Source organism: Orbicella franksi, chromosome 1 (genome assembly GCF_964199315.1).
Source record: "Orbicella franksi chromosome 1, jaOrbFran1.1, whole genome shotgun sequence".
Classification (NCBI taxonomy): domain Eukaryota; kingdom Metazoa; phylum Cnidaria; class Anthozoa; order Scleractinia; family Merulinidae; genus Orbicella; species Orbicella franksi.
The window spans coordinates 24,807,440-24,821,798 of NC_138145.1; the positions used below are offsets into that span (position 1 = coordinate 24,807,440).

At 38.0% G+C, this 14,359-nt stretch overlaps 3 protein-coding genes, 1 long non-coding RNA gene and 1 pseudogene across 5 annotated transcripts in view; 2 read left to right on the forward strand and 3 right to left on the reverse strand.

Annotated features, from left to right (window-relative positions):
- The window catches only part of LOC145498082 (uncharacterized), a 19,225-nt pseudogene extending 17,537 nt beyond the window's left edge, over positions 1-1,688 (reverse strand). Inside the window, exon 1 of the transcript XR_014050778.1 lies at positions 1-1,688. This exon is cut by the window's left edge and continues 274 nt beyond it. The product of XR_014050778.1 is annotated as an uncharacterized LOC145498082 (transcript).
- A 6-nt stretch (positions 1,689-1,694) lies between these two features.
- Positions 1,695-3,979, reverse strand: LOC145498093 (cyclin-dependent kinases regulatory subunit-like). The gene is made up of 3 exons (XM_081477973.1): positions 3,842-3,979; positions 3,314-3,441; positions 1,695-2,081 (listed from the first exon to the last, which is right to left on the reverse strand). The coding sequence occupies exons 1-3, from the start codon at positions 3,898-3,900 to the stop codon at positions 2,029-2,031; spliced, it is 240 nt and encodes a 79-aa protein (XP_081334099.1). The 5' UTR covers positions 3,901-3,979; the 3' UTR covers positions 1,695-2,028.
- A 104-nt stretch (positions 3,980-4,083) lies between these two features.
- On the forward strand, positions 4,084-8,536 carry LOC145498102 (protein mono-ADP-ribosyltransferase PARP16-like). Its single transcript, XM_081477982.1, has 5 exons — positions 4,084-4,384; positions 6,347-6,481; positions 6,803-7,015; positions 7,195-7,514; positions 8,053-8,536. Exons 1-5 carry the CDS (start codon positions 4,202-4,204, stop codon positions 8,192-8,194), a joined length of 993 nt encoding a protein of 330 aa, XP_081334108.1. The 5' UTR covers positions 4,084-4,201; the 3' UTR covers positions 8,195-8,536.
- A 239-nt stretch (positions 8,537-8,775) lies between these two features.
- On the reverse strand, positions 8,776-11,467 carry LOC145498218 (ornithine lipid ester-linked acyl 2-hydroxylase-like). The gene is made up of 2 exons (XM_081478117.1): positions 10,801-11,467; positions 8,776-10,685 (listed from the first exon to the last, which is right to left on the reverse strand). Exons 1-2 carry the CDS (start codon positions 10,967-10,969, stop codon positions 10,090-10,092), a joined length of 765 nt encoding a protein of 254 aa, XP_081334243.1. The 5' UTR covers positions 10,970-11,467; the 3' UTR covers positions 8,776-10,089.
- A 315-nt stretch (positions 11,468-11,782) lies between these two features.
- LOC145483898 (uncharacterized) lies at positions 11,783-14,105 on the forward strand. Its single transcript, XR_014048967.1, has 3 exons — positions 11,783-12,019; positions 12,143-12,200; positions 13,181-14,105. It is a non-coding gene; the product is annotated as an uncharacterized LOC145483898 (long non-coding RNA).
- The last annotated feature ends 254 nt before the right edge of the window (positions 14,106-14,359 follow it).

Genomic DNA, 14,359 nt, shown 5'->3' on the forward strand with positions numbered 1-14,359 from the left:
GAGCACTAGGCAGAAAAACTGAAAACTGCAAATGAATCGTACCCTGAGTTCATTATCACTACTGTAAACTGTATATTTCAGTGCTCATACAGTGCTCATTCAATTCACTTCAAGACTGGCAAAAGTACAACTACGCTACCAATCCGTAAATTTTATGTAGACCCTTCAGCTATCGCGTGTGCGACTTGCTTGTCTATCTAAATTTGTATGTATAGACGATATGTTCTTATTGCGAGTTTGCCAGTGAGCGCAAATTTATGCGACACGGTATAAACCAAAACCAACCCCCAAATCTTCGTTTAAAAGCTGAAATTAAAAGCACTCCGCTGATCCTACAAACAGCAAAGAATAGCCGCAAAGGAAACCTGCAAAGGAATGTTACTCTCTCTGAAATCGACACATTATCTTTAAAATATTTGGCAACACTAATTACCTCACCGGAAATTAATTTGTTGTTTTAACTGTATACTTGTCATATCGATTAAAAGCAGTCTGCTGATCCTACAAACAGCAAAGGAAAGCCGCAAAGCCTTCACCCATTGCCTGTGCGACTTACTTGTCTATCTAAACTTGTAGGTATGGAGGATATGTTCTTACTATGAGTTTGCCCGTGAACGCAAATTTATCCGATACTGTTTAAACCAAAATCCACCCCTAAATCTTCTTTTAAAAGCTCCAAATAAAAGCACTCCACTGAACCTACAAACAGCAAAGGAAAGCAGCAAAGGACCTCCCAGAGTGCATTTCGCTTCCACAGGGGGATAAAAAGTGCGCGACATAAGCGCAAGGACATGAGCGCGACAAACTATGCGAAATCACTATCCAAAGGAATGCATGCATGCCAGCATAAAGCGATTACGTCATCGCTTAAAAAGCCGCCATTTTGCAATGTGCACGCGCTAATCACGCGTGAAATTATGCACAGTAGGGATGCGCAATCCAATACTGGAGAATGACCTTAAGCGCGAGCTCATGTGACGCCATGTACTGCGTGCGAGAAAGCAAGAGTAAATTGGAGCTCTTTTACCGATTACTTATAGAGCATTTCTGTCATATTTTTTTGGCCCTAGGCTTAAACACATGTTTGAACAGAGTTTGAAACTATTGCTACATATACCGAAGTGATTTAATGCCTTTCAAGTAGCTTCAAGTGCTGAAGTGGTTTTCGTTTCTTCTTAGGGTTACTTGCGTCATTTTTACACGCGCGATTAATACTGACATCTGACAGGCAATGGTAGCGCGCGCCACTGAGTCTTGGATTAGGAAAAACTGTAGTAAGCCATATTAAGAATCCAATCTTGGATTTTCTTAAAGAAACACACCCTTAGTCTTTTATATATTTATCTCCTGGCCTTTGGTACCTCCCTCACACCCACGCCAGGGTAACTATGAGCCCCACCATAACTGACACATTTAGATTTTTTAAATGGTTTAAAAGATTACTTCTAACTTCTAACCAATCAGATCACATGTTAGGTCATTTAGCTTGTGTAACCATTTTCTTTTTTCAACTTTGCATAGGTTTTTTTTAAATATCTACATGTCTAATTTGAACCATTTGTAGTATATAGGGCCATAGCCTTTCTTCTTACTAATGAATTGAAGATTGGCTTTGTGATTACCCTGGTGGTTTTACTATTGTTGTTGGAAAACTACAGGACTTAACAACTACAGTACTCAACAGAAGTGTTTTGCATGCTCAATTTAATTTCAATTTGTGCAATAAGTAATACATTGCAGATTTGAAGAGAAGCCAAATAATGTACTTAAATAAGTAATATTTATGTTTTAAACCTACCAATTATCTGTACAGTGGAAGTAATATTATTTGAAAAAATGAATGAATAATAAATTATGATTAGTAATACATATTAACATTTAAATTCATCATTTTCAATTAATCTCTTGGAAATTACCAGTTCATTGTTAGTGACACTTATTCCTATTATTGGATTAAGAAGCAATACTATGAAAACAACAAGCTATTCAAATAGCAGATGAGATGATGGTTTTGTCCTTGCTTGTGTACTATTGCTTTGGTGCGTCAGTCCTTTCTCTTCTAAATAACAATATGTGAGGTTCTGAAAGCACAAAAAATGATAGCATAAAATTATCATTGCTGATCAATAACTTTAGAATCATTATTATTTTTCTTTTCTTTTATATTTTTTATTCTCTTTGCATCTGTAGTTATTAGTAACAGCAAGTAGTTAATGTGTGACTGAACATTGTTACTTGATTAGCAGAAGGAAAGTTTTACTGCCCTTAAATTAAATTATCTTACCTATATGGTGTCAAGTGTAATAGTGTAGTGTTGAGGGTTTTTTAAAGTGAGAAATCTTTTCATTTATGTATACAACTGGGATTCTATCCTGTGACCTTTCTATACCAATACACTGTAACAACTGAGCTATCACAAAATTGCAAGTTTGTAATATGAAAAATAGATCATGAAATAGATCATGAAAATATGAAAGTAAAAATATGATAAATCATATATTTAAATAGACCGTTTTCATATTCTCGATATTGCACTGGAACTAGCTTATAACTGAGGCTAATGCAGGAAGTCTTTTCAAATGTAAATGACATTAATCTCTTTTTAATGATATTCCCCCGCATGAGCCTCCATTGCAAGCTAGTTCCAGTCCAATACCGAGAATACAAAAATGGTCCATTGTGATGATTCGAGGATATGAAAGATTGTTGCAGTGGCAAAAATGAAGTCTGAAAACAGTTCAGGCCTGAATGGGTTTTACACCCATGATCTCTGCAATATCAGTTCTCTTCCAATCAACCTATCAAGCCAACTGGGACCTGGCAGGAGCAACTACAGAATGCAGAGCTACTTTGGACCACCTCTTTTAAATGTTTCAAAAGACCGCTCAAAGCCTTTTGTTGAACGAAGCATACCAAAATTGACACTTTTGTGCTTCAGTGATATGCAAATAAGTGGCCAAGCATTCTGAAGTTTAGGCATAAAGAGCTTGGATACTAATTTTGTAGTGTGCAGTTTAAGTGGACCTGGCAGTAAGCTTATGAGATTTTAATAACGGCAAAATAATGGCATGTGTTTTATACAGATCCATTTACAACACAAGTTTAAGTGGACAAGTTAAGTGGACCTGGCAGTAAGCTTATGAGATTTTAGAATTTGCGTCATGTACAAAATAATGGCATGTGTTTCATACACATCCATTCACAGCACAAGTTTCTACTTTGAATACCTTGAGTAATTTAAGTGGAAAGTTTAAAACTCAAACTAAACTTATTTTGTAAGCAATGAACTTCCTTGTCAAGCGTGTATACATACCTGGGTCATGCTTCATGTAATGTTCCCACCCTTGTGACTGTTGAACACCAAGACTTCGCCATTCAGTTTCAGACATAAGATGTCTTTTAGGGACAAGCTTGGCTATTTCTTTGGGTAACAAGACATGTCTACAAAGGCCGAAAATATGAGCTTATCGAGAGACTCAAATGTCTGCTAGAAAGTCGAATATATAGATCAGAGCAGTTCGAAACTTGAACTGTGTTTAATGTGGCTATTTTATAAAACTATTTCCAAGCCATTTGATAACCTTTTGAGTGTTTGAAAATGTCATGACCGCACGAGAGCCCACAGAATTACCAAAAATTCGAAAAAATCAGTTCATGCTATACTACGACATTGTTAAGGTACACAAAGTAGGGACAACTTCAAATGAAACAGGAATAAATTGCAAACGTCGACATGACTTGCGAGGGCGCCGAGGTCATTTTCCCAAGCCGAAGAATTTTAGTTAAGCTTACTTGTTTTTATTGCATAAGAAATAAGTAATTAAGTTAGTAAAAGAATTACCTGTACTCAAAGATGTCGTCGTAGTATTTCTCCGAATAATAAATCTGCTTTACGGACATTTCTGCAACTCGTAACAACTGTCGTGAAGTCGAAATGGCGACTTACTGCACTCATATGTTTCTAAAAAAAATTATCTTTTTCAACATTGGCGCGCTGCTTTCTGATTGGCCACTCCGTTAAAAGGGAGAGCCTGGTATTGAATCCCCAAAACCCATTTCGCGCCTTAAATTACAAGATGGCGGACGATTACGTGGCCCTGAATGATTCCAAACAATTTTGCAAATATTACCTTAGTAACCAGAATTTCAAGGCAATCATTTGAGAAGGAGAGAGCACTATAAATACTTAACGTGCTGTAAAATGACGGATTGTGAAGGAGCTAAGGATCGTGTGTTACAAAGACTTGAATCTGACTTATCATCTGCTGATATGCAGTGGAGCTTGTTTATGTCAGCGTTGGAAAGCTACAGACATGATAGTATATTGAGGCCTTTTCCTTCTGCATATGTAGAGGATGGTGGTAACAAGAATTTTCAAAGACTGGTGAGTGTTAATTTAAGGGAAGCCAGATTGTTCACATTGGCCTTGCTTTCACCATGAACACAGCAGTACACTGCCTGGCACACTGCCTTCATTCAAGCGGATACTTCGTGAGGCATATATATATACACACAACCTAGCGAGAAAAATGCAGGACTGTACTATTATCTTGCTAGTGCTACAGACCTAGGGAAACGAATTCTTAGTTAGACATGGTTTGAGGCTCTGTAACCATGACATTTGGGAATGTACACCATGTACAGCCACGTATCTTGTGTACATATGTAAATTTACAGTGCAATTTATCATGTTCAAGCCCGTCTGGCAGAGATGAAAATTTGTGTTCTTTACTCTGTTGGCGTGCAGAATCTCTAGTACATGCCAAGTGACTCAAGAAATTCAAGAGTAAAACAAAACAACGTTTTACCAGAGTATCATCCACTTATTTCTTCACATGAGAAGAAATGCTACACAGAGAGGTCTAACAGAGCTGTACAGTATATTCTGTAAACTGGTGTACAGTTCATGGGTGCAGTATTAAGAGATCGATATTGTAACAGGTGTGGTGATTGGCTGAAACATGTTATTCTAAACTTTGTCTGAATAAGTAGCCAATGATTGGTAAGCTTGTGAATGAAAATCTTTAAGGTTATTACATATGGATGAAAAAGTTAAAGGTAAAGTCTGCATCTGGGCCAAGTGGCCCATCAGGCTGGAGCTTATCCCAGTTTCTGCAGCATGAAGTGACTAGGAGTATTTCTACTCCCCCCTGGATAGGATGCTAGTCCATCGCATGGCTACCCCCAGCATTAAGTTTGCTGGTACCCATTTAGACACCTGGATGGGGAGAGGCACTGTGAGAGTAAAGCGTCTTACCCAAGAGTACAATGTTCCCAGCCAGGGCTTGAAACTGGACCACTCGATCTGGAGACGAGCGCACTAACCATGAGGCCACTGCACCTCCCACTTACATATGGATGAACCATGACCAAAGGCTTTCCAGTGACAAACTACATGTAAAGCCTGATTCTCACTTAGCATGTTCAGTCATTTGTCAACCTCCACCACTGAAAGTAGGTCATCTCTGTGTCAGTGTGAGAAGATCATCTCTGTTCTTTGCTACTAGAATACCTGAGAAATTAGTAAAGTATGTTTGAAGTTCTTTCAACCTGCCACATAAATTATAGTACATGACAGTGTCATCAATGGTCTAACAAGCTTAATGATTGCACATGACAAGCAGACTTGACCCAGCCAATCCCTATTTCACCATGTCATCCAGGATTTGAGCTAAATTATTGTATAAACTTTGTTAGACTGCATTTGCTCATATCAACAAGTACAACTGTTCTCCATAGATTTAAGCCCATAATCCCATATACAGTTGTTGAGACTGTCAATATACAACAGAACACTTCATAACCACAAACTGTTTAATACATTCTGAGAAAATAATGCCACATATACTTGTGCAAAGTTCCCTTTTTTATCAGGTGGTAAACAACATCATGTAAGAAATACCAGGTATACAAGAGTAACATCTTCATTTAAGAAACTCAGGATATGACAACAGTGGCTCAATAAACTGATCCGTCTTTGCACTCATGGATTGCCCTGACTAAACAAATATAAAAGCTCAGTTTGGCTGAGACTCAGTGGAGCAGAAAGAGCAGTGGTCACTACAAATATAAAATCTCAGTTTGGCTTAGACTCAGTAGAGCAGAAAGAGCAGTGGTCACTATGATACATTCCTATGCAAAATATATTCTATGCCATCACATTGATAACATCTCAAAGTCACAAAATTGACCCACGACACAACAGTTTTTCAGAACATTTGAAAGAATAAATGCAAATTTGTGCCACAAGATTCCACTTTAGTATCCCAATTTTAGAATAATTATTTCAATGACAGTTTCCACTTGCAAGGCAAATTATTATTCACTAATTTTTCTGTTCCTTTAGGCTCAAGTTTGCAGTGCAGTTCCTTCTTTTGACAAAATATTAAAAGGTAAACAAATTCTTTCTCAAGAAGCCTGGGACATATTGGATTGGGCATTGGACAGAACATTTGCGATGAAATCTGTTGACAAATCCAAGGTACCATTTAATTTATGACTTTATTATTTCTTCATTTTGGGTTAGCAGGTTAGCACCCTGTCAGGTTACCCTAACAGGGTGCTGGTACACATTTCTAGGTAAAGAGACGTACTACGAGGGAAAACTTTCTTGCTCAAGAACGCAACATAGTGACTCTTGCCAGGACTCGAACCCAGAAAACTTGATTGGGCCACCCAATCTCCCAAAGTGGGATAACCTTAAAGAAAATTTACTGAATTACTTTTGTGACTGTGACATTAAGGTCTTTCCTTGTCCATGACAATTTCTAACTGTGTCTTTGTATTTTATTGATGTCAACAGTTCTCAGAGATTGAAGAGAAGACTGGTCAAGCAAGTTACAGTTCTACCACACCTGACTTCATATTTGAAGTTGAGTACAGTGAAACAAACACTCTCAATGCAAAGTTTAATGAACTGTCACAGATTCATGATGTGTGGTATGCTTATCATGGCAGTAGAGTGGACAACTTTCATTCTATCTTGAATAATGGATTACATGCACATTTAAACAAGGTGAGTTTGACCAGCTGACTGACTGACAGTGACTGATTGTCTGTCTGTCTGACGGACTGACTGACTGACTGACTGAATGACTGACTGATTGTCTGTCTGTCTGTCTGACGGACTGATGCTTTCTCCCTTGTTTGGTTGATGTATCAATGGATTGATTAACTGTTCTTTATTTTATGTAGACATCATTCTTTGGTGAGGGGACCTACCTTTCAAGTGACCTCACTGTTTGCATGATGTACAGTCATTATGGTCAAGGCTGGGAAAATAGTGTAATTGGAGATAAAATGAGTTGTGTAGCTGTCTGCGAGATCTTGGACCATCCAGATGTGAAGTGTACAGTTAAATCAGAAGCCAATAGTGAAAGACAAAATCGTTCAAGGGCCAGAGCAAGAAACAGCGAGGGAGGGGATGTTCCAGAGAGATATTATGTGGTCACAAACAACCAAGCTGTGAGGGTGAAATATGTGTTGGTGTATGCTGAGAAGAAAACTCCAACAAGGTTTGTTGATGTAAATAATTAGGTCTTCAAGTTACACATGTGCAGACTCTGTTTGACCAATGGAGAATATCTTGGTTCAAATCCAATTGAAAATTTTTGATTTGATTCTTCAATTGAAATTTCTGTCATTAAAATAATGATTTTAAACTTTTGAAAAAATCTGAAACATCATCATTTGGTATAGTTACTTAGTTACTGCCTTGAAGGGAAAAACTGCTCTAGAGTATTTGATGTATTCTACAAACAGAAAACGTTCCGAGAACAGCATAGCTTACAAATATGCATTTCATAATCTTGATTTGAGTCAGAATGTCAAGGTAACTTATTTATATAAATCGCATTGTTGTTACATCTCCTTTTTTAAGTGAATGCTGAGTCAAAGTGGTGGCAAATGAAAATTGTTTTAGAAATCATGTGTTGTTCAAATCAAACACTTTTTCCTCAGACTAAATCTATTTGAGTGATGTATAGAGTTTGATGAGAAAGCCAAACAAATAGATTATAGACACTTAAATGCTTTTTTTCCCTCCCTGTTTAGGGCACAAGCTCGGAACTGGCTGATATTCAGATATCCATTAGCTTCAATAATGGTTGTGTATATCTTGATTTTAGTTCTTGTTGGTTTTTCTAGAACAAGACTTTTCCAGAAATTTTATAGCAAATATTTTAAAGGAAGTTAGCACACCAGATATTTTAAATAACTGACTAATTTTAAAAATTATTTAATGTAATATTTGATATTTGAAGTAGTACTGTAACTAAGTTCTCATTCAACCATAAAATGGGAAGGGCTTTCTCTAATGTGTATTGTGTGGAATCTGGTGTTGTTGTTGTTGTTGTTGGCAACTAAAAGGATATTTTAGTAATAACGAAATTGTGTTTCACAAGCGAGAGAACTACTAACTATGTTGGTGTAAAATGAAAAATAATTTTGTGTTATTGTCCTTGTACATTTGGAGGGGGTCAGAAGTTACTGAACAATCTATTTTTTGCCAAATAAAGCTCACTTTTTTGACTGGAAACACAGTGTAGTCATTTTAGGGACCCCTAAAATATTTAGAGTATACGCTAAATAATTGAAAAAAATTGAAAATGAAATACTTTGTAACATTAGCAGACAAGCAATTTGAAGGGGTTTTCCCGAAACATCTCTGAAAATACCACACATGAGCACTTTTTGTTGACTTAAACGAATGCAATTTTAGTACAACAGCCTGATGTGTACAAATTTATAATAACGTGTCGTGTGATGTTAATTGTTTATAATAAGAAAGTTTTTATTACGGCCATCTCGATGATAAGCACTGATTGCTGATTACAAAACAATGTGGCTTGGTGTGGCTTTGCCAATAAAACAAGTTAAATTTATTGGAAGTAAAACATCTTTTTGTATTTTGAAGTCGAGTTTCCTACAGCGCGACTAAGAAAAATCGATTTTTTTATTTAACTGACGGGGAAACGAAGAAAAGAAAACTAGAAAAACGTTAATCAAGGCAAGAAATAAACTGGATAAACCAATCAAGTGCCATACAACCCAAATTGTAAAAGAAACCTTGGATATTGTTTCCGATGTGAAGTCTAGAGATGAGAATACTGATTATTTGATCTGAAGGAAAGATTAACTCAAAAATACGCAGGCAACTTTTCAACGCACCCAACATGTTTTACACGTTTGGCCACCCTGCGACACCGACTAACATGTTACAACATTGCCACTGGATATCCAAACGTGTGCAGCGTGTTGTGCACGCCATTGCTAGCTGATATGCTGCAATGATCAACAATGATGCGTTACATGTAACTGCGTGCGTTTGGCCGAGTCTTTATGAAACTTTGATGACCTAACTTTTGGCTGATAGAGGTACCATGCTAACGACCCACCATTGTGTAATCAGTGTAGGTGTCTCGAAATCCGCCTGATTTCGGGTTATCGTATTGTTTTAAAGACAGACCTCAGAAGATTAGGGCAAACAGTGAAATCCAGCTTCACAAAGAACGTGCATTCATTAGTATATTGACATCAACTGACATAATTTTCAAGGTTAATAGCGACATTTATCCAGAACTTACGAAAGTTATCTCATATTTTCACTCTGATAAAATAGTGATGATTAATACTAGCACCACTCAACTTGAATTCAACCCCTAATTAACTTTCCATACGTACAGAAGGAGGTACGAAACAACCTTCAAAAAGTAAAATCAGTCAGAAGAGGAGATAATGTTCCTCTGGATCTGTTTCCCGGTAACGAATCAAATTGTCATATGAAACAGCATATGGAGTCTACATAGCTTCAAGCATCAAGAACTAAGAGGTCTTATAGTGAGTAAAAACTTTTTACAATCTTTCTTTTATCATTCCATTGCCTTAACACAAGCAGAAAAGATTTCAAAAACAGGTTCAAATAAGGTTAATCATAAGAATACTGATTTCGTTAATTACATATCTAATTTTGCAAACACACTGAGAAATAACTCGATAAAAGCCCCTTATGGGAACGGTTCCAATTCGGAGAAAATTACAGATACGAAATCAAAATCTGGAATTCGGCCAACAACATTAGACAAGTTCAGATTATCCCTGCCTGCCAGCAATAAAGTCCTGCGTACGTTTCCACACTTCTAGTTTTTGAATTAATCCGTCCACAAGTCCAAGATTTGGTCTGAAAATGTCCACAATCAACACAACGCGATCTTCTTCAGCTCCATTACAAGCAGAATGCTCAAACGTATCGTCGAACAAGATGCCTTTCCCCGCTCCCCACGGTATGTTGACCCCGGCAACTGTGAGCCATGAGTGCTTGCCATTATCCGGGACAATCAGCGCCAGGTGGTAGCGAAGAATCGACGCTGTTGATCCACAATGCGGGGGAATGGATCCACCTGCTTTCAGAAGAGAGAAAGCAGCGTTCTGAACTTCGGGAAGCTTCTCTAAAATAGACAGAGTCAAGGGAAAGTAGCCCTTGACTTCGTCTATGGGTTTGCCATAGCCCAAAATCATCGCCAGTTTCCAATTGCTTTCTTTGTTAAGTTCGTCTCCGCCAGTAGTATGAACGTTACACATCCCTGTGCCTTTTTCCACGAAAGACAACAGCTCATCTCGAATCGCTTCCCAGTTAGCTTCTAGCTGGCTCAACCATGGAAACGTTTGGAGATGGTTCTTGAATATCGCTAAAAATAAAGGCAAAGTAAAACACAGAAAAGTACTGTATTGATTCACTGTCGCATGTTTTTAAAAAACTCTACAAAGTGAGCTGAACGTCATATATACACTGTCGAAACTTACCAGGTCGATCCTTAGAGGTGGTTATTCGGCGGTAGAAAACGTCAATTAACACATTTAGCGGCGAGCGGATGATACTTTTCCATCCGACTTTTGTGTAAAACAGAAAGACGATGACTACTAAAATACACAGGGCAGACAAGTAAAAGAAAGATGAATCTATCGAGATCATCGGAACTACGTTTGTGCACAACTACGCTGTGCCCGGTCCAGTTTCAGCTTGCGCTTTTAAACGCAAGCTATAAAACTGCGTCGATTCGAAGCTGAAAACTGTCGTCTGGTTATCTTGATAGGAGTGTCAATCAAAAAGTCACGAGTTCAATTATGATGAATCAAAAACTTCCCTTTTTTCTCAAAAAAAAAAAATGAATTCCGGTTTTCTACGAATGCAGGCCGGACTCAAGTGTGGCACATTTCCAAGAGAGTTCAGTTTGGAATTATTTGAGTTAGATCTTAGAATCTTACGACCTGAAAGAAAAGAAACATTACAAATCGGCTCCCTGACTATCAAAAGACAATCTGTATTGTTGACAACTCCAGCGTCCAGTTCATCAGCCTTGGTTTCTCATCGTAACCGATCGACACAAACAACGCTGAAATAGCAAGGTAATTCTTAGAAATTTAGATACCCAAGAGGTTCTTGTGATATTAACTACAACACACAAATCTTTTTCTCGTTAGCTCTGAATGACATATTCAGTCAGCTTCCTTTATCAGATTGAACCCAAGATAAATCGACAAAATTGAGAAGATATTTTGTTTCTAATTCATGATTTTGAAGGTGCAGTTTAATCTAGTTCTCTCGTATGCTGTTATGACAAGCTTTTCTAAGAATGTCCGAGGGTTTCTTTTCCCTTAGCGTTCAGCTTTGAAGAAACTTGTTTCGACCCTGTAACGACCACGTGGTCGATCTAACAAAAGAACGATGATGCGTTTCAGCAGTTACAGAAAATTGTTAACACTGCAACGCGCAGGCGCATTCTTATCTGATACTTGAAGAAACCACATCCGGGTAAAAGTCCCAAGAAAAAAACAAATAAATACCATCATACGTATTACAAGCTCCTGTCACGAGGCAAAAAACTGACCAATCAGATTCACACGAGCTAATGATATAACACCTACTGGAGCCGTGTGGGTGTGTTAATCTGGCGAGAAACAACGGTAGACAAGAATTGTTTGCACTACGCTGTCTCCGAAGGAAAAATCAAGTAAAAGCGAGGTGAGTGAGTTTCTATCTCTTACTTTGTGAGGCTTCTATCAGCTTACGAGTAAAACACTGGGTTAATACAGCATTCTTGATTCATCTGGTCGATCTATCTAACAAACGCGATTTGTTTCGTAGATGGAAGCTATCAAAGCTGTTCCTGAGAAACGCGAAGGGCCGAAGGAAAAACCTTCAGGTATAGGAAAATCTCACAACTGTGTCTTAATGCGAAAGAAAAAACCTAAACAAAACTTAACACGCAAAACTAAATGCACTATTTTAGAGAGATTTCCGGGACGACCATTTTTCTTAATATTTATCTCAGGAGAAGGACGTCCGATACTTTTCCGGCCTCGGCCTGAACAAGCAAATTCCGTGAATTGAAACTACATTGTGTTTGCAGCTGGTGTGAGTTTGAAACTCGCTGATGAACTTATCTTATCTAATCTTTTAGGAATGCCTCTGTTTGAATTTTCGCCTTTCGGCTCAGTCAGTTTGGGGTTTTTTTTATAGGACACTTAAGTAAACAGAATCTCTTCCGGTCCTTCCAAGAAGATTTATCGCAACATATATTTCCAAAATCAGAAATAGCATGCATCTTGGCAAGAAGAGTTATTTCCTCAGCCAGGCTTTCGCTTTTATAGATCATTTCCTGATAGCTGTGTCGTAATTGAAAATTCATTTTAATCATGCTGATGTTCGTTCTGCGCGACGAAGCCATTTGGCTTATAGCTAGTTTGGTTTAGTTGTTATTACTGTAATTTGATCCAGCTCTTGATCTATATCTGTGTGTGGGAACTAAAATTTCTACTTGGATTAAATCCTCTCTCCTCCGCAGCGGCCTCTTTCGTGCTGCCTTGAAGCTGGTAGTCCGGAGGCTGGGGAGATGGAATAACGGACGCGTGCGGGGAACGTCGGGAAGGGCCGGGAAATCCCCCAATAGACCTCTTTCGGTATATTAAAATTCAGCTTTGCAGTGAGGCCTGAGGACACAAACAAAGGGAATTGAATGACATGTTTGTTCATTTCTTTTGTTGTGTCCTCTAGGCCTCACTATCAAGCTGAATTTTAATATGTCGAAAGTGACCTATTCACTTCCCTCTCCCCTAGGGAACCTCTGCGGAGGAGAGTGGATTAAATCTATTACTTCATGGTAAACGCATTGTTTGTTTGTAGTTCCGCTGTCCTGTGCAGCAGAGATGCGGGCCTTACCAGCTGCCTTCTCATTGGCTGAGCCAATGAAGGACCCCGGCAAACAGATGCCAACAGCTTCCTACACTTTTGGGAAGGATGTGAATTCCTATAGTGACTGGGACTGGTAGCTGAACCAGCTGGCAAACATCCCCATAACTGGACACGCTCAGAAGATTTAACTGTGATTCGATGTGACGTAAAACGACGTCTTAATCAATCAAATAAAATTGTTAAAACGTAAACCTGAGTGCTGAAGTTGCTGGTTTTAACAAATCCGTTGCTGGTTCTGATGATTAAGAATGCGTGGTACCATTCAAGCTGAACGCAACTCCTAATTCACATTTGCTAAGTACAGAAGAAGGTGCTAGGCAAACCGCGTAGAACAAAGTAAAATCAGACAGAAAACAGAGCATGATGTCCTGGATTTGTAACTCAGCAACGAATTTTCGTATCAGTAAAATGGGTCAACAATGTGATTTTTCAAACACGAGAGACAGTGTTCCATCGGGATATCCAAACACCGAGAAGGGAGTTGAAAATACGGCGCGCAGCGGAGTATTTTTGACGAAATTTGAGGTGTTTAGATGGCTGATGAAACACTGTCTCGAGTGTTTGATATGCCTTCTCAATCGAAACAAAAACTAAGGAGTAAACGGAGAAGTAAAATCGTCAAAATCTATGCTAATTAAAACCGGGTATCCAAACCTCCTTCACGGTTGTGATTTTCTTTGTATTAACTTGATGAATTATTATTTAGAAAGCTTCATGCAATACTATAAGAGGTCTATATTTATTAAAAACTCAATACAATACTCCGTTTCAAGTATTAAGAGGGAATCCACCAGAAAATCGAGTAACAAGTGAACAAAAACTTTGTACCGAGATTATTTACATTGTATTGCAAACTTCTGTGCGACTGTTTTATATATCTTCTCAAATAAATCATTTTTAACAACACCAAATGTCGAAAAAAAAAAGTTTGAAATATATTTCTCAAACTCATTAATAATTCATCAAGTTTAAACAAAGGAAATCATGACCGTGACGGTGTTTGGATATCTGATCTTAATTAGCACAGATTTTTACGATTTTATTTCTCTGCGCGTCGTATTTTCAACTCTCTGTTCGATGTTAGGAATGTGGTCAAACACGGTCTTTTGT